General features: G+C 40.1%; 2 protein-coding genes across 4 annotated transcripts in view; both read left to right on the top strand.

Annotated features, from left to right (window-relative positions):
• The window catches only part of plxnb1a (plexin b1a), an 87103-nt gene extending 78451 nt beyond the window's left edge, over positions 1-8652 (top strand). For all 3 annotated transcript variants that reach the window (XM_085392797.1, XM_085392795.1, XM_085392796.1), the window contains 6 exons: positions 2603-2763; positions 3811-3958; positions 4857-4921; positions 5442-5517; positions 5744-5818; positions 7769-8652. In XM_085392797.1, the coding sequence (XP_085248923.1) occupies positions 2603-2763; positions 3811-3958; positions 4857-4921; positions 5442-5517; positions 5744-5818; positions 7769-7873 (630 nt within the window). In that variant the 3' untranslated portion in view covers positions 7874-8652. The remainder of the gene's footprint in view (positions 1-2602; positions 2764-3810; positions 3959-4856; positions 4922-5441; positions 5518-5743; positions 5819-7768) is intronic.
• Positions 8653-14024: 5372 nt separating this feature from the next.
• On the top strand, positions 14025-25630 carry LOC146645072 (SRSF protein kinase 3). Its single transcript, XM_085394479.1, has 12 exons — positions 14025-14493; positions 15017-15120; positions 18232-18340; positions 18519-18606; positions 18801-18888; positions 19062-19168; positions 20437-20599; positions 20956-21032; positions 21600-21707; positions 21944-22013; positions 22137-22229; positions 22340-25630. The coding sequence occupies exons 1-12, from the start codon at positions 14414-14416 to the stop codon at positions 22525-22527; spliced, it is 1275 nt and encodes a 424-aa protein (XP_085250605.1). The 5' UTR covers positions 14025-14413; the 3' UTR covers positions 22528-25630.
• Positions 25631-27372: the final 1742 nt, after the last annotated feature.

Raw genomic sequence — 27372 nt, 5'->3', positions numbered from 1 at the left:
GTAAAACACATGGTCTGAATGGGGACAAACAAGGTGGTGGTCACTCACTAATATCTTAATAGGTTTTGTATATTTAAATTGAACAGACATCAGATGGTACTTATACCTCTTTTTTATTTTTCATAAACAAAACGTGTTACTGAGTGTTATTCAGGTTTGTGTTGCCTCCAGGCAGCAGAGTAAACAGCTGGGAACACCAAATGTAGTGGTTTTGTTGTGGATTCTCCACAGTTGATATACAAATATGAAATGAGTCAGCAGCAAGAAGGTGTGATGTGCAGAGACATGACATACATGTTCACAACAGAGATGCCACAAAACCCTGCTACACTCGGTCCAATCCAACAAATCCAAGTTTTTTCATTTAGAGATTACATAATTGAAAAACATATTTGCTCATGTTCCATATTTTCCTTATGAGCCAGCCAACACTGAGTATGTGAACACGGTGGCCTTTGTGACTATGACGTGGTGCTATTTTGAGCTCACGTTTTCACAAAGAAACCTTTGTCAGTTAGGAACCAGCGTGAGTCTAAATTATTTAGAGCTCATGAAATATTTATCTTTATAATGTATGTTGACCCAAGACGTTATGTAGTAATGATGAACAATGAATAAACTGGGAACACAGTGGATTTAAGATGCACAAATGTCAAATAAATATTTGGCTTGTTTTTGCCGTTACTATTACATTAATATTTAATTGAACATGTTTCCATAGTTTCATGTCAGCGGCTCTGGCATATAACCACCCCTTTTACACAAATAGCATCCAGCTTTGGACCTCTGCACACCTTGAATGTGCATGTGAGGAGCTGCTACACTGATGCATCAAAAAACAAGAGGAAGAAGAAAGGATTTCTTTTTTCCTTATCACTGTGATACTGTCACCGCGGGTTTATGACTGACGCCTCTCACTCCATGTGATCTCCTGGTGACCCTGAGCTAATTAAAGGTTTAAGAAAATAGATGATTAAGTGAGGATAAGATGACCAGACAAAATAAACGAACTGTATATTTCATAAGTTGCAATGTATGCCTGTGCTGCTTACTTGCAGAATTGTTTCAAGAATTTAATTTGGCCCATCCATGATGGGAGACTTTAAAAAGTCCCCAAACAAACAAAAATAAAAATCTATTTGTCAAATTCTGTACATTAGAGGTCAAAATGATGCACTTTCAGTTTTAGATTTAAGGCTCAAGAAACTTGGGATCCTGTATTTCCTACAATTCACTGTTTCACTATTAAATATAACCTGAATATGGTCAGAGCCCCTGTGACATCATCAAACTCACTGGTTTACAGCATGTAGCTTTTTTTTTTTTTTTTTTTTGTGAAAAAACCCCCATATTTCATTAAATAGAAACTTCCATCAATTGAACGCCTTGCATATTTCTTATTTTTGCACCAAACACCATGGTTCATTATCCCATGGACCATTAATATAGAATCTTATTCATTAAATATGACAGAAACCGCTCAGTTCAGACAGGTGCCTTAAGGGTCAGTCCTCTGGGCTTTCAAGGGGTAAAGAGTTAAATCCAAATTGAGAAAACCTCCTGTGACATTGGGATGGGAAAAAATAGACGCGGGCTTGTTCAGAGCCTCAGGAAATGCTACATAACTGTTAGATCAGCGGTCCCCAACCTTTTATGCGCCACGGACCGGTATATGCCCGACAATATTTTCACGGACCGACCTTTAAGGTGTCGCGGATAAATACAACAGTATAAAACTAGTACCGGTACCGAAAAAAAGAAGATTTATTCATAACACATGTGAAAGGACCCAGGAAAACCGAGTTAACGCTAAAAACGCTAACAAAATAACGCTGAAAACCGATAAAAACCCTGAAAACCATACATTTCACACCTGAGCCTCAACTCTCGCGGCCCGGTACCAAACGACTCACGGACCGGTACCGGTCCGAGGCCCGGGGGTTGGGGACCGCTGTGTTAGATGACACATGTACCTTAACTTCAAATTCAAATTCAAATTTTATTTGTCACGTACACAGTCATACACAGTACGATATGTAGTGAAATGCTTGGACAACTGCTCGTGACCTAAAGAAAACAAAAAAGGAAAAGGCTATGAATAAGATAGGAAATAAATATGAAAAATTAAAAAGGGTAAATTTAACTAGGAAGGAATAGAATATAAATTAAGGTTAAAAATGAAATAACTGTACAACACAAATTAGAATGAAGGGTAAATTTAACTGGGAAGAATAAGATAAAGATAAATATATAAATTAAAGTTGAAAATAAAATAACTGTACAACAAAATACACAATACACAATATAGAACTATATAAGAATGTATGAAGAAATCTAAATATAAATAAATATATACACAATAACAGCAGCTGTACAAGTATTAACCGGAAATGAAGAATATAGTGACCAGTGTTGTGCAAAACCAAAGTCCAGAAAGTCCAGTGTGTGTGTAAGAACTGTATGTGTGGGTCAGTACTGTGTGGTGGTGTGATTGAGAGACTTAGCTTCATGTGCATAATCTGTGGAGTGCCCCTTCAAAGAGAGCATCCCCTCTTTGTTTCATGGTTTATTTATCTCTGTCACTTTCTCTGCTCTGTCTCAGGGCACTCTGCAGAAGTTTGTGGATGATTTATTCACCGCCATCCTCAGCACCAGCCGTCCTGTACCTCTAGCTGTCAAATACTTTTTCGACCTGTTGGATGAGCAGGCTCAGCAGCACAACATCATGGACCCGGAGACCATCCACATCTGGAAAACCAACAGGTAACTGGGTGAAAGACGCTTATATTGGGTTTGGATGTTGAGAGGCAGAGTTGGAAGCCAGGAATGGGTCATGGGCCGTGAGACATATGAAACACAGCATAGATATGCTTCGAGGGGAATTTCATCCATCGAGAGATTGAAGAAGCACCCCACACAGAACATATGGACAACAGCTGGTTTTATGGTGTTACTGTACTAGGACTTTACTTGCAGATCTTGTGGAAACAGCAGAGATTTGCCAGGGTTTGCCAGGGCTCATGAACCTTGCCAGAGACTTATTAAACTGCTTGTTACTTTGAAGCATTTGGTTGATACACGAGGAACATATGACATCTTAGATTAGATTTTGTCACCTTTGTATACATCACTGCTATGTGGGTCTTCCGGGGAAACCCATTGTCACTTAGGCTACTGACAGTGGGTCCACCTGCACTTGGCTGCATCTTATTTGTTTTCTATGTACTTGTAAAGAGCTCACCAGAAAAGTGGTGATGATTTCACAGACCGTGGACCTTACATATTGTGAATAATGACAAATAAATATACAAAGGACACAAAAAGAAGTGTCTTGTATGTTTGTCTTATTGGTGATAACAACCATTCCTGTGTGTTTACCATGTTTCTCATATTTTAAACTCTCTAAAAAGGCTTTAAGTGTATTTTTGTGCAAGCTTGTTAATGCGATTACTCAAGGATGAGGTGATTATTTATATGTGCTCTTTCTTTAAAGCTTATCTAGTCAGTCATATAAATGTTATGGCGCTCTTCATTGATTCATGTCGTAACCAAACCTCCTCAGAGTAGTTCGTTTAGACATCACGTGAGCTTTGCGTTTTCACCACATTCCAGATAAACGAAACCAAAAGGCCCAGGACACCAGAGTGTGTTAGAATCAAACAAAAGGGATGGAAGCACCAGTAAAGAACCTGCACTTTTTTTCTGCATAAGAGTGGATTAGAAGCATTTTTTAAAATCTGATGTATAACTGTACTTTTACATTACAATCACTGCTTAAATGTGTAAATGTTTTCTTGCTTTACCAAACAGCTTGCCACTGCGGTTCTGGATCAATATCCTGAAGAACCCGCAGTTCATCTTTGATGTGCAGACATCAGACCACGTGGATGCTGTGCTGTCTGTCATAGCTCAGACCTTTATGGATTCTTGCACCATAGCTGACCATAAACTGGGACGGGTGAGCTTCATTTGTAAAGGACAAATATGAGACACTTACAGAGGGAAGAAAAATAGCCTTTTGGCTAATTCTGACACATTAACATTGATTTGTAGATTAATATGCACTGTCCCTTTTTTTTTAAAAAGAAAAAAGAAAAAAAAGAATTTGAATTAGATTTTAACTTATGTCCTTCTGTGTTTGTGAGCCCTGTGTTAATTATGTACGTTTCATTTTAAGATGGTCCCAAAATTAGATTCCAGAGAATGAAGCAATTGCATCTGCTGTGACCCTCCTTGCAGCATTGCTGTGCACACTTTTTGTCTTCATAGCACTTCAGTGTCTACCCATAGTAGATGTGAGAGAGGCCTTTCATTACTTAGAAGTTAACCAGGGTCTCTTTTTACCTCAGAGACGATAACACACCTTGTTATTAGTGTGCTGTTTGTTGGGCGCCTTTTTCTGTGGAGCATTTTCTTAGACTGTCTCAATGTGGACATTTCAAAATCTTTAGAGATGTAAAAAATACTTTTTTCTAAGATCCAAAGATCCTGTGTCTTAATCCTGCAATATACAATCCCACACTTTCAAACTGTGAAGGTCAGAGGGTTTCACACCTGATTAATTCACAGCCGACTCTAATTAAACATAAAAGAGCATCGTATAGTTTTCCTCAGTACATAACCAAATCTAATAGTCTGGGCTGGGTTTTGTCTACTTAAGACTTAACACATAATATGTAGCAAGGATCAGATATTACACATCATCTCGTGCGTAATAGGAATGTGAGTCTAATGAGCCCTGCAGCCTTGTTTTGTACTCAGTGCATGTTGACATCAACAAAATTATTTGTGCACATTATTACTCCTTGTTTTACATGCCTCGTTACTCTTATGTGACATCTGTCTTCCTTACTCAGGACTCTCCTATCAACAAGTTGCTGTATGCCAGAGACATCCCCCGCTACAAGCAGATGGTGGAGAGGTAAGAATATGGCAGCCGGTCGTCCCACTGACCCCAGGCATAAAAAACACTCTGGAAGAGAGAGGAGGGAGGGGTGGAAGGAGAGAGTGAGGCACAGGACGATCTGTCAGTGCCAGACAGAGGGTAGACTAAGCCCGCGAGGCTCCATGCATGGATGGTCTGAGAGCAGACTGCTACACTTACTACTACCTTCTGCACATTAAGCTCGGCATGTCGCCCTGCTGAAATAAGTGTTGCTAGACAAGATTTTAGGTAACACATGTGCTTGTTTTCGAAGCCTTATTAGCCTGATCTGCATTTAAAAATGATCACTTCATCTTTCTCTACATGTTTTCCCCACTGATACACCAGAGACTCATAATTTGTCATATTTTCTTATTTAAAATTAAACAAGTCAAAAATGAACTGACAGTAATCAGTGGAGAGAGTGGCGAGCTCTTAGGGGTAAACATCTCTCTTGCATTTGGGTTCAAATTTCTGTGGATTTAATGTAAAAATCTGTGATTCCCTGTACCTCCAGGTACTACGCAGACATCCGTCAGACCATCTCTGCCAGTGACCAGGAGATGAACTCGGCCCTAGCAGAACTCTCCCGTGTACGTTACCTACTCTTGTTTTCCCATTTAGTCAAAGTAACCTTTTTTTTACACAATGGCTGAACACATAAATACTTTTAGGACCTGGAAGATTCCATTTAGCTGGGAGAATGACAAGCTGGATGTGGAGTTTGAAATAAAATATGAATAGCAACCGATGCAGTTTTTAACAGCTTTCCACCGCTGACGTTTCTTCGCCTCTCTATTTTTTACTCTCCCTGAACAGAATTACGCTGCTGAGGTCAACTGCCTCGTGGCTTTACATGAACTTTACAAGTACATCAACAAATACTACGATCAGGTGAGTATCACAAAATTACGCAAACATGATGCTTGCATTGCATAGTATGCTGTCAGGGGAGAGATTTACTAGTTGTGAGCTGACAGGGATTTTATGTAATCATTATTTAAAGAGCTGGCTATGTGCATATGTATGAACTGTCAGGAGTGTAGCTCAAGTTATTGATTGACAAACTGATTGAATTCCCTGAAATATTTGGATGTCCGATCTCTGAAGTCCACAGTTGTCTCATACAAAACAGCATTAAATACTCAACAGAAACAGTATTTGCTTTTTGTAGTTCTTGTTATAATTTGAATCTCACATCCCATTCGCCAATATGAAGTGGGCAGGGTTTACGCTCTGTATTGCAATCTATTTCCAGACAGAAATCAATATTTCAGGTTCACCACTAGGATCTGTCATGTCATCTGGTTTTTGTTTTTTATATATATATAGTCCCCACAAAGTGGAGTTTGTGGGGATAGGTTAATTAATTAATCCAAATTACCCATAGGTGTGAATGTGGGAGTGAATGTGAGCGCAAATGATTGTCTGTCCCTGTGTGTTAGCCCTGCGACAGACTGGCAACCTGTCCAGGGTGTACCCCGCCTCTCGCCCTATGACAGCTGGGATAGGCTCCAGCGCCCCCTGCAACCCTGAGAAGGATAAGCGGAAGTGAATGGATAGATTGATATATATATGTAGTCCTCCTTTCCTGACACATAGGATGATCACAGTGCACAACGCAGACTTAAGGTTTCATATGGCATTGCTCAAAATTAGTAACTGAGCCCATAAACTCACCAGGAAAAGTGTTTACTAAGGTCAGCGCAGATGGCTGTTTCCTCAGACTTTCACTGAGATTTTGCAGCAATGTGCTGTTAACTTGTCTGCCATTTTAGATGTGTCACACTGTACGCTCAAGGCTCCAGTCATAGAGGCTTAAGCTGGGCAGACACTGTACGATTTTTTTCAGTCGCGTTATTCAGCTTCTGCTCAAACTGTACGATTGACTTGCAGGGGTTAGAAGTTCGTAGGTCACGATGCAGGGTCTCACACTATACGGCCCGATGCTCTGATGCAACCCGAGTGCTCAAACTGTGCGTCCATAAAAATGAAGGTTATAACAGAAAATCTGTCGCTCGCTCTCCCTCTCTGTCTTTCACTCACACAGACACACACACCACCACCATCAACTTTGCTAAATTGCTAATGAAAAACATTGATCAGGCAGCTGTGATTGAGCAGCAGTGTAAATCCAACTATTTTCACGGTTGTTGTGGTCGTGATGATTTTGTGATGCCACATCGAAAAGGCTCGGATGAGCTTTCCAAAGTTCTACAAGTGCCTCCATCGCTTGTGTCCAGATCACACACTGTACTGCCGTGCTACTCCGTCTTTTTCACCGACGTTTATGTGTTTGCGCGTGCGCAGTGTGAGCAGCTGCGGTGACGGGAGGTTTGAAATCCTCCCGACCAAGCGATTGATGATCAGGAGCTGGTCGTGAGGTGTTAATCGCTTCTCGTTACCCCACATATACTACACGATGCACGATGAAGGCCAAAATCAGGTCGATCACCAAAACGGTCGCACGACTGAAAAATCGGCTCAAAATGGGCCAAAAATCGCACAGCTTTAGGGACAAGTCCACAATGATCTGGCAACCACTGAAAGGAAAACGTGTATTCCCAACCAGTTGATTCAAACTTTCTTGGAACTGTTTTGATTCTAGTAGATTTCCAAAGTTGCCTGTAGTTTGCATGGAAGATGCCATCTTGTCTGCAAATGTGCACCCAGGAATATCCTTAAGTTGGGGTCTTCAACTACACTTGACTGCAGCAATCTACTAGCAACCAAAGCGTGAGAAGCTTCTATAGGAGTGAAATCATTTCAAGGAAGATAGCTCATTGCTCTAACTTTAATATGTTAAGTAAGAATTTTAATTGAACTCTTTTTGCCTTCTATCAGATTATCACAGCTCTGGAAGAGGACTGCACGGCTCAGAAGATGCAGCTTGGATACAGGCTCCAACAGATAGCAGCTGCCGTTGAAAACAAGGTTACAGACCTATGATTTCCACGGCTGGGATAGACATTTGTGGAAAGAAACTTTCTTTGACATCTCCTTGGAAAAAACAAAACAAAAAGAAAACGTTTTTTTCCCTGAGAAAAGGGACTATTTGGTCCCATACTGTGATTCTGCTGTCATTTTGACAGACTAATTGTTAGTGAGGTGTGTTTCCTGTGCTGAATCGGTGTGCACAATTACACTCCTCTTTTGTCTCATTTTGGGAGCAAAAAGAGCGCCACATCGCTGAGGAGGGGGAAAAAAACTGAGAAAATGCACATCAAAACAAAAGAATTTCTTCTGAACCTTGGATTTCTGATGTTTAAGTCACCTAAAGGGAAATTAATAACAAAACAAAAGAGATCATTTTGGGGGGGGGTTCTCTTTCTTGATGGACATTTTTCAGAGTTACTGCACAGAACATTCCTGCCCCGAGTTTAAATGTAGATTTGTTGGAGAAAAAAAGAAAATCTAAGTGTGCTGGAGGACAAAATAAAGTGACAAAAGGGAAAAGGAGGATTTGACCTTAAACACCAACAGCTTTGGAGTTTTCTACCATGTTTTCTCAAAGTCTTACAAATTGATAATGACACTGTCAGTGGTCTAAGTTATCACGTATTGAATCTGCTTCCAAGTCTTACTCTGTTGTCATGTTCAGTTAGCTGTTATTGGATGGTTTCCCTGGGTATATTTCATTTTTTAAACTCGTCATTACCAGTTCTTTTACTATAATTTGTAGCTGCTGCCTAATTTAGTTTAAAGCCAAGACTAATGTTTTATAAAAGCTCTCAATCTGCTTTTTTTTTTAAAGATAACCTACAGCTTGGGGAATTTTCTTTTTTAAGTAAAGTTTCACAAATTTTGTTGCATTTTGCAATCTTTGCTTTTATTTGCAGACGCAAAGCAGTTTGACAAAGACATTTGTAGCTGACTTAAGAACAATCCGTCCGAAAGTCAAATCTTCTACACAAGTTAAACTACATGCAGACAAAATTCATACGAGATCAAACCCGAACTTAACTAGCAAAAATATTAAAAATAAAATGCACAAAAGAACCGAGGAACACTTTTAGAAATGTCAAATACTGGGGACATTTACTTTTGATTTTAAAGGTGTCTCATAGGTTGTTCTAGAGAAGCAAAACAAATAAAATGTGGAATAAACTCAATGAATACTTGATTTGTACACTAAACTATGATGAAATCGTTTTCCCTTTAAAGTCAGGTTGAATCTAACACAAGTTTTCTAGGGTCACTGTCTAAAGTACACAATTAAATAAAATTATTTATGTATTCTTTCTCACTCTGGCCCATCCTGCATAGATCAGCTGATTGTTGCGTCTGCCGTTCCAAACACGTTGCCAACCCTTACAGAGTGCCCTCGTGTCACCAATCGATACACTGTCACCACATAAAATAGTAGAAAGGTGTTTCTCCCGTCTCTGTTTTACTTACTTTTTAATTTCCATATATTGGCCATTATAAATCCTGACACCAACAGATCTGTGAATAGCTAATATTGGCTAATGACATCAGCCCGTTGATAAATTGGTCGGGCTCTACTTTATATATATTTTCAGAAAGACCTGTTTTCTCTTCTCTGTGGTCACATGACCACTGCTTAAATTCATTGTTTCAGGAAAAATATGTTTTCGCTGAATCTTGTTACGCTGATGAAGCAGTGTCAGTGTATGTGTAATTTTTTTTTCCTTTACAAAAAGGGGGGAAAAGCTCATCTCTGAGACTTATAATCACACATTGTAATTGCCTAACAAAGGTGCCTGTTGCTCTGCCACGCCTCATGCGAGAATCCTTTTATTTTCCCAGTTTAATTTATTGTTTATTTATTTTATTGCATATGTTGTTGGATTTTTCCTTACAGATCTATGAAACATTTATTCCCATCAATTTCAGATGTTTTTTGTTTTGGTTTTTTTTTTTTGTACATCGAGTTGGATTTGAGGAGTTTCAAACTTCAAACTCAAATCCAGTTGTTCTCAGATGCTGATTATTTTTGAACATTTTGGACCCATTTTAAATGTTTCAAGGCAGTTATCTTGTAAATTTAAAAAAGCAAACAAACAGGATTTTTTTTTTTACCATGCGCATTGGTGTTGCTTGTGTAAGCAAAGCTCAGTTCTGATGTTTGTTCTGTACATACTTTTCCTAAGTAATCATGACTTTAGCGTTCTCTAACCAACTGATAGGATGAACCTAACAACAGTTTAATGTGATGCAATAAACAGGTCCAGATGTTAACAGAAGTTTCATTTTTTGCATTATTAAATTTGTGTGTAAATATTTTTTGGAACATGAGTTAATTTTGACTTCTTTTGAAAGAAGGAGGATCTTGATGTGTTTTCAGGAGCAAATATGGTTCACTTGTACAGTTCAGTTTAATTCATGTCTAGTTCATTTTCACTTCAAAGTGCCTTTATATAATTTGAGGTAAGGATCCTAAAACATTTCAAAATTTTTTAATATATGTGATTCTCTCCTCATTAAAACACTGTAACTGAACACCTCCGTCTATCCAGACGCTAGTGAGCCAGCACAATATATATATATATATATATATATATATAGCCACTGGTAAAAAATGGGAAAATGTAACTCGGGCAACTAACTAGGTACACTTTTCTTTTTCTTTATTTTTTACTATGACAAAAGATGGTTATCACACTAAAACACATACTCTTCATTAGGTATGCTGATTTTTCTGGAACCAAAAGTTGCCATATTTACTGAAGAACAGCTGAAGTTAACGAGTTTTTATCTGCTGTTTAGTGTTAGTTAACATGACAAATAAAATACTAGAATTTCACTGACTTCTTGGATTGTCATTTATCAGACAATTCCAATAAAATGCTCAAAAAAGGCACTAACAACACAAATACAATCAACAGGTTCAGTTTATCAGATTGATTTGGTGAAAGTAATGTCAGCAATACATGCTGCAGACGCCTGTTGGTGCATTTTTACATGAAACGGCCTACACCTAACACCTCTAAGCCTCAACATACAGAGAAATGAGCTACAGAAAAATATAGAGAGAAATGCACTTGTTACAGAGACATTAATTGGCAATTATGACGTGTAAACTCCAGTTAGGCATTTTAATATGGAGCAGGCTGCAGGGACTGACTGGCTGTTGGTGAAACAGCAGGTTTTAGTAGTGTTAAGCTCCACTTTTAGTCCCACACACTGTCTTCACCAAGTTTGTGGTAAACACTTGGGTCCGTCCCTAGTACTCATGCAGTATTGTAGCAAAAAATAGTCAGGTCTCAGCCAACATGTCACAGTCCCATTTCCATTGCAAGATGATCTATTTCTAGAACGAGAGCGTTAAAACCTGGATGGATCCAGCTCACAGATCCAGTCCAGTTATTGTCACTGCTATTAGTTCGATCGGTCACTTTTTCTGTCTAAATGTTAAACAGGTGGCAGCCACAGGCCTTTGTTGGGAAGCTGAGTGTATCAAACACAGTATTATCATAGACTCAACAATATACAGAATGTATTTCATTTCCAGTGTTATTGGCAGGACACGTTTTTTGTTTGTTTTTAAACAGCATCCCATCAGCACTGTGACAAGTCCCTGGTTCTTGATAGCGATTAGTGCAGTAGCTGAGTGTCAGCTCGTATATTAACTGCTTCCTGTCATCAGTAATCCAGGATAGAGACTCCATATTTAGACGTCTGTAAATGTAAGAGTATGAGCACCTGTCACATGCAGCTGGTAATGCCACACCATGCTCCACACAGAGATAACAGCAATAAGTATGACTGCTCAGATTATCAGTAAAAATATGAAGTATTTCTATATAAGCTGCCAGTCAGTGTGGTGTTTGTATGTGTTTTCTTGAGGCAGGCGGGCGATGAAACGTAGTCACCCCTGAAGATATTTAATGTGTGCGTTCTGTGTATATGTTTCAAGTTGTAAACCAAAGACAGGCTGGCTGACTGTGGTCATAGCAAAAAACAGTGCAGGTCACAGTTCAGTCTGTAGTGGGCGGGGGGATCAAACGCATGAGTTAGCATGTATACTTTAAGGAAGAAGTTTGTTGCATTATCTATTTATTTATCCCTTACTAACCCAATGATCTAAATTTGTGCAGGTGCTATTTTGATTTCTCCACACAAACACACACACACACACACACACACACACACACACACACACACACACACACACACACACACACACACACACACACACCGATTGCTCCTGTGGGAAGTGTGTTATTACAGCTGAGTGCAACTGGAGAATGGTAACAGCCAGCACAAGCTTTTAGGATTAAGATTGGACCAACATTAGAGAGTAATACCAGGACATGAGAGGATGGGCTGGAAAACAAGAATGGACACCTGCTCGCTCCGACGCTGTGCAACAAAACAGCCTAGTGAGAACTTTAAAGAAGCCCTGGCTTGAGCTTTGTTTGTTCTACAGTCCAAACAGGCTTGGAATATTTTTCAAGAGATCAGTATAACAGCCTATATTTGTAAAAGTACTCAGTAGGTTAAGGCCTGTGTTTAATCCTACATTCTGAACCTGTGAATCTCTACATGGTTTCCATGGTCTGCTGAGCGTTTGGTGGCCTGAGCTGGAAAGCAGTGCAGATGGAGTTTGTTGTTTTGGACCAGAACTGGTCGAACACGTGTTTTGATTTTCGGCTTGAATCTTTACAGTGATACCTACTATTCTCTAGCATTTGATTCACATCATTTTTTTAAACAGACACATACTGTGTCAGCACATAACAAACACCTTAGCAAAAAACCCCATTTAAATTCACATCTTTATACACTTACTAGCAGCCTGTTGCAAAAACATATAATTTGTTCCCATTTCTTCAGTTACAATCTTTGGAATCTATGAAAAATGCCAAAGATAACAGCTTGGCAGGCTTAAAATAGGATTTTTGCACCCAAAATACCATTAACTGTTCTTACTAGCTATTACCTGAAAACCATATGGGCATGGTGTGCAGCCTCCATCCATTTGCTTCCGCTTATCCTTTATCAGAGTCGTGAGGGGGCTGGAGCCTATCCCAGCTGTCTTAGGGTGAGAGGCAGGGTACACCCTGGACAGGTTGCCAGTCTGTCGCAGGGCTAACACATAGACACAGACACCCATTCACTCTCACATTCATGCCTATGGATAATTTAGAGTTTCCAGTTAACCTTTCCCCAATAACTGCATGTCTTTGGACTGTGGGAGGAATCCAGAGTACATGGTGAGAACATGCAAACTCCACACAGAAAGACCCTGGCCTGATGGTGGAATTGGACTCAGGACTGTGAGGCAACAGTGCTAACCACTGTGCTGCCGTGTGCAGCCTGTCCTTAAAAAGAGAACTGAGGAAACTAGACAAGTGGAGGACAAAGAAGTGGCAGGCCTAAAAATGATCTACAGCAGATGAACAGTATCTGAAAGTTATGCCCTTTAGAAAAAGTAAAGAAAATGCAGCAAAGACAGAAGCAAAGAGAGATCTTCATCAGAAATGGTCTCAGTGAAAGGCTGGCTGAGACAAAAGGCTGAAGTATGATGATATCATCTGGAGGTTAGGATTGTCTGCAGTCATGTACAGTAAACACACTCCAGCTATAGTTTCGTGTGCTTTGCAGCTGGAAAATTTCAAGGAGACGCAATGCCATCATGTGTCATCTGACTATTAACAGTTCTTCATGTGAGGTCAACAGGCCTCTTGATATCTCACATCACACACACCCAACCCTCATTCCTCTGCCTTCAACACGCTTCCCTGTTTTACGAGCCAGGAGCTCCTTTGCTCCATGGCATCCACTATAAAATGTGGTGCCATGTAAGAGTGTTAACAGCATGGTGTTGGCAAGAAAAAGCAGACTCAGCCACTGAGATGTGAAGGAGGCTGTAAGATCAAGTGTACAATATATTTGTCAAGATTGTGCCAGGTGCTTCTGTTAAACTTCTTCCTCAAAAGCTGAGCTCATCTAAATGTAAAATCCTCATACAGAGAGGGTTTTAAATTGCAATCTGTTTTTAAAAAATGGAACTTTCAGCCAACCTCTGTTCTAACGACTTTATTTTAATCCTTAAGAATGTGCTGCAGGCAGGTTTAGCAGTCTGTGATCCCTGTAGCAGCTGTCGTTCCCTCTCTTCCCTCACTCTGTTCGGCCTTGTGTGACGTTCGGCTCATCTTTTAGGGGCGCCTTCTCTCTTTTATAGCTTTCCCAGCATGCACGAGACATTGAGGAACAGAGAGAGAGAGTTTAATCTGAGGCTGGTGACTGAAAGATGCAAGTCCTGCAGCAGAGCAGGTGAAAACCTGACAGACTGTGAGCCAAGACCCTGCGGGGGGATTTCCATGTTTAGACCCTGCTGACTGCTGATTCCAGCCTCCTGAGAGACTAAGCAGACCCCCACCACAACCCCTTCTACCTCCACCACCTCCACCTCTCAGCTGCTTAACTAGATTCAAGGGCAGCAACTGTAATCAGGGCTACTTGCTTTTTTTCCTGCGCCTAACTCTCTCCTCACTTTATGCCAAAAAATCGGAAATTTTAATGTACTGGCGACATCTGCTTAATCGCACCATGCAGAGGAGCCCCTGCCTGCCTCATACAGAGGCTGAACAGCATCGTGTGTGAGTATAAAACTTTCTGCATTAGTATCATCATTATTATTTCGTTTCTTCTTTCATGTTTTTATGTAGCCTTGCATTCTTGCGTGACCTCAAGAAAATGCAACTCAGCTCCTAAACTCTTTTTTTTTGACATTATCGATAATTATTTAAAATTTGCCCCTAAAATCTTTCACATTTATTCGCGTCTAGCTCTTAAACTCTACTGTATATGTCCCTCTGCTGAAAACAGACCTGTGATCAGTATTTCCAGACATGACGTGACTCCGACTCCTCGGGCCATCTGTGTATTGGGAGCAGCTGGCGTGCAGAGTTATCAGGTTGCGCGGAGATGCTTCTAAATGATTTACAGCCTAGTTAGAAATAGTGCAACTTCCGGTGCTGCTTGTCCACTCTCAGCTGGGCAGTGGGGCAAACGTCCACGGCACGCTGAGTCTGTGGGAATCTCCAAAAGTAGTTCAGCTCTCAGAAACTGACACACATATGAATACACTGTTTGAATTTCTGGGTTTGTGTGTGTTTGCAGGAGTGAGGGTGGCGTGTCTAACAGTTTCAAAGCCCTTGGATGCCAGGAGCAGCTGGATCCCAAGGACAGTCAGGTCTCTGAGGACCCCCAAGAATACTGTTATGGTAACTCACACATGTATCCTAACTTTTATCCCGAGCCTCTCGAAACCCTCAAAGCAGCTTGTACCAGGATGTAATTAAAGATTCTTTCAACATGCTGACTCTGTTATTCAGAGCCCGCTCCAGCTGGAAATGATGCAGTGTTTATGAGAATGGGCCGCTGTTGCAAGCTAAGTTCCTGTTGGCAGCATCATTTTGAGACACTGAGCGTTGCTGCTACAGTTTACAAATAGTTTTCGGATTTTTGCCAGAAGAGTTGTCCAAGTACGACGAGAGGAGCGCTTGGGCGGTGGATTGGACAGCTTTAAAAAGGAAACAGTTACCAGATTCTGGTTTGTGGAAACAAGATTGGATGAGTCTGTGAATATAATGCAAAACTGCACACTGAGCTGTTTGAAAGAAATCTTAACATGTCAAATACTGGACAGAGTAAAGTCTACTTTTAGGTTTGTCAGATTCACTACACATATTACCCGCTCGTATATTAAACACACGCCTGATATCATGTACTCTCCATTGTGCCACCATTGAACATGGAGTCATGCACTCTGAGACATCTCAAGATCCCCTAAGGATATCAGACACAAGGACATTATCATCAAATCCTTTCATCTTTTAAATTGTGAGGTGGGGTCTCCATGTATCCCACAGATTCTCAGATTCAGGAATTTGAGAGCCTTAGTCAACCCCTGAGTAATCTGTCATGTCTATCAAACCCTTCATCCACATTATATAAAAGAAACAGCGACTTCAGTAGTCCAGTTCACTTCAGTAGTTGCCCTTTTACAGATACTTTTGACCAAGTCACCAATCCGTCACAATTTGGCCTTTTGCCAAAGTAGCTGAGGCCTTCTTGCACATTTCTCTTCACTCCATTGCTCATTCATGACTGTATATAAAAGATATATGCATATAAAAGATGGCTATAGCCCCTGAGACCTAACCCTTTGATTATGGTCTCTTCAGTTTGATGTCTCAATGTTAGCATTTTTGCTAACATTGCTAGCTAGCTAAGCTTCATTGTCTAAGGAGCTTGGAAAGAAAAGCGTCTGGACTTCTTTGAGTTGCTTGAAAACGTTTCACCTCTCATCCGAGAAGCTTCTTCAGTTCTAAGGGTCAAATGGTGGAGAGTCCCAGATTTAAACCTAGTGGGAGTAACCCCCCACAGAGGGACAAAAGGACCCCCTGATGATCCTCTACCTAATCACATGAGCCAAGGTGTGAAAGCGGGTGTGGGTCACAATCAGCCAGGGTTTCGGGTGAGCTCATTGTGAAACCTGGCCCACAATGAGCTCACCCAGCTCCTTAGTCTACGATGACCTGGATGACTGAGAACCTTCACAGACACTAAGCTTCATTCATAAACCACATGGGTGCAATATACAAGCACAAATAAATGTGAATTAGTGCTAAGAAACAGACTAATAAAAGACTAAAGTCTAACTGACTGAAGCTCATGCAGTGTAGGTAAGACCTGGTAGGCCACAAGAACCATTTTTGTATTAGTAAACCTACATTTTAATGACGTCCAGTTGAATATTTTAACATGAAGGTTTGCTATGATTGACTTGCTTCTGGGTCAGTCTCAAGTGAACATTGGAGTGTGTTTAGCAGTGGCTTTGATTTTCAGACCAGGAAGTTGCCGGTACTGTATTTGCTAATATTCACTGCATCTTTATAAGGTCACGGCTATAATTACCTCCACCAAGGAAGTTTTGTTTTTGGTAGAACATGCACGAAAATGCTATCTGCAAACACAACAACTCAAAAGATTTGTAGGGGTGTATAGTGGGGTCATGTTAACAATCCATTAAAATGTGCCTTTTATCCACCAAGCTGATGCAAAGTGAATATATACAACAACAACAACAACAACAACAAAAACACTATTGCTTTAAAACTGCCAGGAGAGAGAGCTGCCTTGGTGGAGGTTTGTGCTCTTGGAGTGCTTCGTGTAGATTTAACGTTTCAGGCTCCATTTACTGAAATGCAGCAGTTTGAAAAGGAGATTTTGACTTGGGGTCAACTTCTTACAGGTCAAGAAGAAGGCAGGTTCAGACATAATTAGAACTAGACAGCCTATGTATAAGAAGAGCAAACCACAATGACCGAGAATATAAGATCACACACCTACCGTATTGTGAGTTGACTATAACGTGACCATCTATTTAAGTTTAACCTTAAGGTGAGCCAATATAACCCCTTTCCCCCATAAAGACAACATTTGACAACCTCCACTGTACCCTTATTGACAAATTCTGACACAATAAAGTTCTAATTTAACAGACACTCTTGACCACTCTTGGTAACTTCTGATGTAAACACAGTCATTTTATTCTATTAGCAGCCTGAATTATGACAGAAACTGCTTAGCTCAGAAAACAGCTTTGAGGGACTCCTGTTTGGCTTTTGAGGGATAAAAAGTCAAAGATGATCATAAGAATCCATGCATATTTTTTCTTGTGCTTTGCTTGTGTAAATCCAAAGTGTGGCTTCTCATAAGCCTCATAGCTGCACTAAGCCTGTGTGCCTCTCTCATTATGCATTGCTTTAATGCGCAGTATCTGGTTGCCAATTTGCTGGTCTGACCTTGGTCCTCGCTTCTTACCTGCCAGCTGTGCAAGTCTTTGTGTGTACCTCATATATCCTCTGCTGCGTATGTGATACCACCGGTGCCTGACACAGTAATAAATCACAGGCTGGTGTATCTCATGCTTAAATTTAATAGACACAGAAATTCAGTTTCAAGACTGCTGACAATGTCCAACAACTGTGTGTCATGCTTGCTGAAAGAGAAGCGATACAGACGTATGCCTCGCCATTTTTCTCTGTCCTACTAGCAGATCTGAATGTATTACTCACTAACAGACATGTTATAGCCTATAGGAAGTTGCAACGCCAGAAATAGCTTTAGCAGCTATATTTTTAGTCATCTTTCAAAGCTCTCTAAACAGCATATGGAAAATCCTTAGCGAATGATAACAAGGTTTCAGATGTCAGATCATATAGAGAAGTGCCTAATCACTGAAACCTAGAATAAATTCAACCATATAAGCAGTTCAACTAGAAATGGGACTTTGTTCATTCATGTCATTCTGCTTTTATCCCCCCAAGGTGGGTACCACCCCATCCAGATAGGGGACACCTTCAACAGAAGATACCAGGTGGTGTCCAAACTCGGCTGGGGTTATTTCTCCACTGTATGGCTCTGCCAGGACCTCAAGTAGGTTCATTTTGAGACTGTGTGATATGATCAGGGTGGAAGCGGTGGAGAAATTTGATCTTATTAGGCATCATATAATTATAATAATTAAAAATTGGATCAAACAAATATTTAGTTTGAGTCTTTTACTTTGTCCAGTAACCAGCATGCACATCTGATCTGGTGTCTGTGTTGGCAGGCTAGGTCGGCGTGTTGCTGTGAAGGTGTTGAAGAGTGGGGCTGGCTTCACCCAGGCTGGAGAGGATGAACTGGCTCTCCTGCGATGTGTTAGTGACCGTCTGCTTGTGAATCTCCTCTCTAAGCGCTCTGTCCGTCAGATATTTTTCTCTGTCATATCTTTGGAGCATCACTCTCTGCCAATCTTTTAATAAAGGACGAATCATCCCCTCCCTCTTTAAAAAAAATCTCTTCTTGCTCTTCTTCCTCTGTTTTCATCCTCTCGTCTCCTCTCTTTCAACAGGCCAGTGGTTCTGTGGGCCGTCATCCCTTTGGCCAAAGGATCGTTCGACTGCTAGATGAGTTTAAGCTGGTTGGGGTAAATGGGGTACGTATCCTTTTTGGAGATGGGATTTCTTGGGCGCATATTCCAGAATCCTTTGAGCTGTTCCATTACATCATTGAAACAATCAATGTCAAAGTATTAAAATGTGAACATGTTGTAGTGGATGTAGTTTTTGCAGCAAAGTGGTTTGGGAAACTGACCTTAATGTATGGTGGTTAGACATTTGCCTAGTGCTGGAGCTGCTGGGGCCTGACCTGAGATGCTTGCAGCTCTGCTTTGGGAATCCAGGACTGTTGCAGCCTTGGATCAAACAAATACTTATCCAGGTAAGACAAAGCAGACCAGAAAACCCAGGCACCAGAAATCAAGTTCATATAAGGTATGTTTAATTTAAACTTCACCTCTTTGTTCAAAATTTGTGGGATAATTTTTTAACCAATAGGTTTTTGTACAGTTTCCCATTTGGGGAAATTTGGGGTAATCATTTCTGAACAAACAGTTAGCGACCTTGATCTTAATGAGATCTCTAAAAGTTTCAATCTGGTTTTAATCACTACACAGCACTGAGACAACATGTTTAGGGGCTTTTAATGATATTCTTTTAACTCTGGTTTCTGGCAGCCCTACCCTCTTGTTGTTGGACCTGACAGCAGCCTTTGACACGCTGACCATGATATCCTGCTATCACGGCTGGAATCTTATGCTGGCCTAAAAGGCTCTGCTCTTCAGTGGTTTTCTGTAATTCTCTGTACTTTGGTTTGGACCAGGCCTCTATTTATTGTCACCAAATGCAGCTGCTTTTCTGCTAACTGGCACAAAACAGAAGGAGCATACCACCCCAGTGTTGGCCTCCCTACAGTAGCTTCCTGTTCCTTACAGGAGCCAACTTAACATTTTACTTTTTCTTTTTAAATCACTAAACGGCTGAGCCCCTTCTCACCTGTCTGAGCTCCTATTTATTTATACTCCAGAAAGAACCACAAGGTCCAGGTCAAAACTAACTTTAACTATTCCACGGTCTAAACTTAAATCTCGTGGTGACAGAGCCTTCTCTATACCAGACTTCGTCTTAATGTTAGATCTGCACAAATGCACAAACTTTTTAAATCGTTACTGAAGACACATTTTTATGGTCTGGCTTTTAACGCACGTTGACCTAAACATTTTGGTTTTAACAGCCTTAGTTGTTGTTGTTGTTGTTTTTATTGACTATTACTGATTTAATTTATTGATTTATTGATTTTATTTTTTTCTCTTCTATATTTTACTGTATCACTGTTGTGCATTTTATTTATTTTAGTGGCATTTTACATTGTTAAGCAATTTACCAACAGTCCATGCTGCACAATGTTAATCTAGGCTAATCATTCTGGCTATAGCTTAGTAATTTATAATAATAATAAAAAGAATTTTCCCAAAAGTGTTGCTTAAACAAACTTTAATAAAGGAAGATCTCAAATTGTGAAAACACTGACATGGTGGGGGAATCAACGAGAGCTGATTCCCGATTCCTGATGTTTTTTCCTGATAAAATCATCGGTGAGGGAGCAGGAAAGGAAAGGAAACATCATCAGATCTGTGTATTTTTCTATAGGTCCTGCAGGGGCTGGACTACCTTCACTCTCAATGTAAAATCATCCACACAGACATCAAGCCAGAAAACATCCTTGTGTGTCTGGAAGAGCAGTCCCACAAAGCACCAGCAGGGGGCAGCAGCTCCTCCTCGTTACAGACTGGGAAGGAAGCCAGTTCACCAGGCACGTTTTATTTTGTCCTTCATTGCTACAGATGCTTGAGAGTGTTTAAGAGTTTCAGTAATAAAAAGGTTCAGCGCCAGATATTTTTATTTCTGATGGGCCGTATAGGCAACCATGCAGCTGTAAATACATAAATAAATATTTGCTTCAGTATTTGTGGTGTTTGTTTTTGTGCTAAGAAAAAAATAATGAAACTAATTCAACATATAATCAAGCAAATACATTAACCATGCCATCCCAGCTATTAGAGCTGGACAAAAACAGCTGTGTACTATTTAATTTTAATATAAAACATTTATCTTGGAAATCCAAATTCATAATAATAATAATAATGTTTGTTTGTTTTTTTCTCCCAGAAAGCAATCGGGTAAACCCGTACAGCTTAAAGGAAATTGCAGTGAAGATTGCTGACTTGGGGAGCTCCTGTTGGGTGGTTAGTATTTACACTTATACACTTATAAAACTTTTGGTTTAACATATTTTATTAGTGTATTATTAAATTGTATAAAGGGTCAGCCACTTTATGTTTTTGTCATCAGAAGCTTGCAACATTAGCCTGAAAGGTGACAATATTATATGTCAACATTCTGTTCCAAAATGCTCTCTGCTGCCCCCAAGTGGACAAAAGCATTGTATTCACTTTTGGTACTGTGTGGATGTAGTTTGATCACATTGAATTATCTTAATAGCTATAGAATTGAAGAGGTTCTCTTAAAAAGCGCTATAAATCCTCCAAAGCAAAGAGGAACTGAGGTTTTGTATTGTACCTCCACACTCAAAGTAAGAACTCGAGCCAGATTTGGAAGAAAAAGGCAAAGTTTATTGTAAGAAGTGTAAACATGATGCTTCAACTCTGCTGAGAAGCCACACTGTAGAACACAAGTGACAAAGAAAATAAAACAACGAGAAAGGGAATAAAGAGGAATAGATCTTTCTGGCTCTCTGTCAAATGCACACACACACCAAATCACCTTTAAACCCTTCTGTCTGTCATCACCAGTACAAACATTTCTGTGAGGAGATCCAGACCCGACAGTATCGCTCACTAGAGGTTTTGCTGGGATCTGAGTATGGCCCACCTGCTGACATCTGGAGTGTCGCATGCATGGTGAGAGACAATCCAAACTAATGTGATGTTCACACTTTGAAATATTTAATCCCATAATGTTATGTTTATATACCATTCCATCAAATGGGAATTAAAGTAATTTGCACAATTCGTAGCTAAAGCTATGCTGCCCTGTAGCTAAATGACCTATAGTGAAACCTTTCTGATAAAAAGCTATCTGTGCATTCTTACTTATTCTGTGTGTCACCACTAAATGTTCTCCTGAATTCTCTCAGGCCTTTGAGTTGATCACTGGAGACTCACTGTTTGAGCCCAGAGCCAGTGAGTCCATTTCCCTGGAGGAAGGTGTGTTTAGATGGCTGTGTGACGAGCACTGACACGGGATTAAGTGAGATTACACCATGCCTTCATTGTAATTAGGATACTAATGCATTCTGTGCCATGCTTGTATGTGTTTATCCACCTCAGATCATATTGGCCAGATAACGGAGCTGCTTGGCAAAATCCCGGCCGCTGTTGCCTTGTCGGGTAAATACTCTGCTGAGTACTTCAGCTGCAGAGGTGAGCGTCTACCTTCACTTCCAGATGAGATCTTTCTTCCTGTGTTAATGTGTTGTTATTGCTGCCAGTGAGCTGCTCGTCTGTTGTAACAGTTTATGGTTTTCATCCAGGCGACCTGCGTCGTGTCGGTCCGCTGAGGTTCTGGAGCCTCTATGAGGTTTTGGTGGAGAAATACCACTTCCTGTTGGAGGAGGCCTCTGGGTTCTCTGACTTCCTACTTTCCATGTTGAATTATCACCCAGAGAAGAGGGCCACTGCTGCACAGTGCCTCCGCCACCCTTGGTTGACTTCCTGTTAGCTTCTTGTTAGGCCTCTGCAGCCCTTATAGACAGATGCTTCAAGTTGCTGCTAGACTTTGTCGATTTCAGGGCATCTTTGTGTTTTCACAGCATCTGATGGGCTTCTTATACAACATTCAAAAAAGAAGAATTTGAACTTCGCTACAAGAGCCCAGCAAAGCACAATGAGCTTTTTCAACTTCCTTGTGATTTTTTTTAAACAACCATGAGAAGCTCAGCTCTGACGCTGCTAATAAGTGTGAAGTTCTCAATCTGCAACCAAGTGTGGATTTATTCTTTAGTCATTTTGAATATGATTTTCTATCTGAGAATGACTCAAACTGTAATCATTTGTTGATCTTTTACAGTGCATGTGCTCGTTTAGTTTAAGTTTTGTACAGTAAAGTGAAGCACTTTAAAGAACAAAGTGACATTAGAAGGAGTGCAAATCCAAGTCAAGCCTTTTTTGTTGTTGATGTTTGTTTTACATGAGCTCAAATCATCTGATTAACCCTAAATTAATTCTGTAGCGACTTGTAAACCAGAAAAATATGGGTTTAGATATAACCCCCGCAGAGCCTGATTACAACATCCACACCACTGAGTCAGCCTAGAATCACATTAAGAGACTGAAAAAAATTCCAAAACCAAAACAATCTGAGAACTGTGTGCAAGTGCCAAAAGAACCAGTGCTGTGTATGGTTCATTTAAAAGTCCAAGCTATCTGACAGTTTTGGTCAGATCATTTTGTCTTTCGTATGTAAAAAGTTTACACGTAACTGGTTCTTATACTTAAATCTTCAGCAAGGACAAGTAAAGACTAACCTGACAATGATTTTCAAGAAAAGAATCTCTCTACAGTATTTCAAAAGAAGCAGGATGTTTCTCTCGCTGAAGAAAAAAGTTTTATAGAAATATGTGAGAGAAAAAAACGACTTCAGCTTCATTGGTTCCTGACCTCAGTAAATACATCTTACTTATTTATTTTGTAAATCATGACAAGCATTTGTGAGCAGAGGAACAATGAAGCAGGATGCGCTTCGAGGCTGGACTTCACAAAAAAGGGTCTTCCAAAAAGGTCACCATGGCTGCCCCCATCTTTCATATACAGTCTATGCTATTTTTCTTGGATGGTGACTGTTAATGTACCAGACGCTGCATTTATTGGGGTTGAGCTTCGTATAAAAAGAACTTTCTGGCACTGCAAACAGCTGTCCATTTCAATAAGTCATTTAGTACAAGTACAGTTCACTAGTGACCTTCTTCACATGTGAAACACTTTGAGTCGATACATGTTCTCAGAGACAGGCGCATTCATTCAGCATTCACCTGGTCATCAGTGACCCATCTAGTGTTGTAGTTAGGGCTGGGTTTTGTTTCTGCCACATGTTAAACAGGTGGATTTTCAGGTAGATTTCAAATCTTGTCTTAAAAGCTTGTTTCCTCTTTTGGTGTTCAAAATAGATGGAAATCCTTCAGAAAGCCAAACCCTATAGTTGACAGTAGATGGGTTACACAGACCTGGGGGACGGTCAAAGGTTAATGCCATCTGTTGCAAAGCTCTGTAGGGTGAAAATTACAGATCAGAGAAAGAGATTGTCATTGAAATACACTCATGTTGAGCGGAATAACTGGAAAAGATCATATCCGACTGTCAAGCTAAACCAGAGTGTTGGATTATCGTCAAGGAGAGCACAGGGAAAAAAGGCACATAAAGCTACACATTCTAATAACTTGACCTTATTCCCTGTAACCAGAGCATCAAATAATAATCTGACTTGTCCTCATGAAAACTAAACACAGTAACATCAGCAAAGTTGCACTGACCAGGACTCTCGTGTTAGGACTGCACAACGTTTTTAGGGTGTATGTTTTTTACATATTTTATGTTTTCATGTGAGTTCTCCTGTAGTGTTTCATCCTATCCAGCTGTAGGCTCGACACTCCACCAGTGGATTTTCTTTATAAACGACCGCATAACCACACTCTATCCTGATCCGGCGACACTTCTTGGGCCACGAGGTGGGTTTCATCGGGCTGCAAAGGAGAAGCAGGGAAGAGAGAGGTGCTTTCATGAGGCTACAGTCATTTTAATAAATCAGCAGTGTTGTGCAAGTTACTTAAAAAAAGTAATTAGTTATAGTTACTAGTTACTTCTTCAAAAAAGTAACTGAGTTAGTAACTGAGTTACAAGATTCTAAAAGTAATTAATTACTCAAAAAGTAACTATTGCGTTACTTTAAAAAAAATGTTTAACCCTCGGGGGTCCAGGGTATAATTGGCCATTTTTAACTACTTTTGATTTTCCCTCCACATTTTACCTTTAAAAACGATTTACTTTGCCTTGTTTAGTATCATTCTTTTCAGCACGACCTCACGTGTCTGAATTTATGTTTTATTTTGACATACTGTATTAACACAATTGATCTAAAATCAGACAAAAAACATAAAATCCGAGTTTAAAAAGTGATATTTTTTACTGTAAAAACCACAAACATGTTTATTCAATTATATTTCATAACTTTAAATGCAAATATAATTTGTCAATTTTAAAATCCTATGCATAAGTTTTGCAAACAACAAAGTTATTTGCAGTCATTTACCTTTTACCCCTTTTTTAAATAACCATTTCACACTATTTAGATAATAATCAGGTGTTCTGCATTCAATAAGATGCCACACAAATTATTTGTGCCACTCCAAAAAAAAAATTTCTGTCCACTACAAAGGAGAACAATATTGACCGAACCAGCAGCAAAAGAAGATCCAAACTACGCTTCACATAAACATAGTTATGAATCCCCTCTGACTTTTGCTGTTTTGCTTCTACCACGATAAAATCATGCACAGCTCTCTCTCTCTCTCTCTCCCTCTCTCTCTCTGTATACTTCAAGAACAGTTTCCCGTCTAAAAATCTGTTTTCTTCATTATTCGCTTGCTTGTTAAGCACAAGTCTACCGTTATTTACGACGCTGTCGGCCGCTGTTTTTTTTTTTTCCTTTTACTTTACTTACTTCTGAAAAGAAAACCTAATTTCTGCTGTTCAATAGGCTTCTGAACAAATGTAAACTTTTTAAAACTATGCAAAATGCAAACCGCTTAGCCGTGTCTCTAATAAAACCTCTGTAACTTCAGAGGTAATGTTCATATGTTGATTAATGGTTTTCTTTCATTTTTGATGTACTGCAGAATATTTTTATAAAATCCCAGGCCAGGAAAACCTCCATGTTTTTCTGTGTTTTATCTTCAGCTACTTTGACACAAAGGCATCTGCTGTGACGCTCACACCTTTGATAAAGTCTTGCGTGTGTCAGCTTCCTTTTTATAGATACAAAAATATGTAAATGTACTGATCTGAATTATAATATTTCTGACTGTCTGAAGCAAAATTTCCCAGATTCAAATCGAATTGAATTGAATCAAATCGTGGATCGAATTGATTCGGGACCTTGTGAATTGGAATCGAATCAATTCTAGAAATCAGTGACGATACCCAGCCCTAGTCCAGATTACTTACATAGACAGCTACTTCCATGCAACTGATATAAGGTGCGGTAAGCTGAAGACAGCTTCAACAGTCTGTTTGTTGAAAAATAGTAACATGACCGCACCACATTTTCTTGTTAGTAACGGTAACGGCATTGTAACGATAGGAATAGTAATTAGTTAGATTACTCGTTACTGAAAAAGTACCACGGTTAGTTGTAACGCTGTTATTCCCATCACTGTAAATCAGTGGCCTGAAATGAGCTGAACTGGAAAAAAAAATTCTACTCACGCAAAGCAGTAGAAACCAAACGTGTGACAGAAGCACTTGTCGCAACCTCTCCGGAAAGAATCTCCTGCTTTGTAGTTCTTGTCTTTGGAGGAGCAGATGCCTGCGAAAGAAACGAGAGCCACGCTGTCAGATCTATCTCATCTGACTTTACATTTCTAAGCTCTTCTCTTTAGGTGAGCAGGTATGAAACTGCTGGGTAAAAATGCACTTTTTCCCCCCCAGGACATCGTAACTTTGCAAAGGCTATAAATGTCCGTCCTCTGGGCAGAACACATAAAGCCCCGCTGCAAGGGGTCAGGCACATTAATGGCTAAATCTGGCATCCGCAGTGAGTTTCCTCAGCGTTCCTGCAGGCTGCGGGTAGCTATCCTTATGGGGTTTGTCTGTCACCTTGAGAAGGGGATCAATAAGAACGCACTGATGCACTGTGAAGAGCTCCCAGGGGAATGAATGCAAGGTCAGGGTTATAAAGGACAGAGAGTTTGCGGTCAGCCAGTTTGTGTTGGTTTAACAGCCACAGCTTCCATAAATCACAAGTGTTGATTAATGTGGAAAGTAGCAGCCCCTGAGCTGCGCAGGGTAATGTGAATACATTATCTTGAACAGTGGAGGAACAGAAGTGGTTCTTACCTTTTTTGTGGTAGACTGAAGCTTCTGAGCGTCCATCGCGCAACAGAAGGATGAGGGACACGCACAAGGCAAACACCAGCACTGAAGAGTAGCCATTATTTACCGGATGTGACATTGTGAAATATAACAAGAGAATTACCTGTTTTAAACTGGCGCTTTCACTCGTTTTAATCTTGTGTGACTGTCTGGTGGAGTCCAGTGAAGTCCCTGTGGTGGCCGTGTTGATGCTGGCTAATATTTATAGTCTCACAAGTCCACTGGAGACAGAGAGCGAGAGAGAGAAGAAGAGCATCTTGTGGTCTCCTGGTTTCTTTCCACTGTCCAACTTTTGTTTCAGAGTTTGAGTGTTTAGAGTTTGGCTGTGTAGCCATGCATCCCTAAATATTACCTTTGGCCATCAGCTGCTGCGTTAAGCCTGCATGGGTGAAAGTACGGGCCGGTGTTTTGACGTGACAGT

Source organism: Rhamphochromis longiceps, linkage group LG20 (genome assembly GCF_057381845.1).
Source record: "Rhamphochromis longiceps isolate RC_006_pf linkage group LG20, R_longiceps_female_GT1.1, whole genome shotgun sequence".
Lineage (NCBI taxonomy): Eukaryota > Metazoa > Chordata > Actinopteri > Cichliformes > Cichlidae > Rhamphochromis > Rhamphochromis longiceps.
Note: the sequence above shows the minus strand (reverse complement) of the source record. Positions and strands in the feature narration are given on the sequence as shown.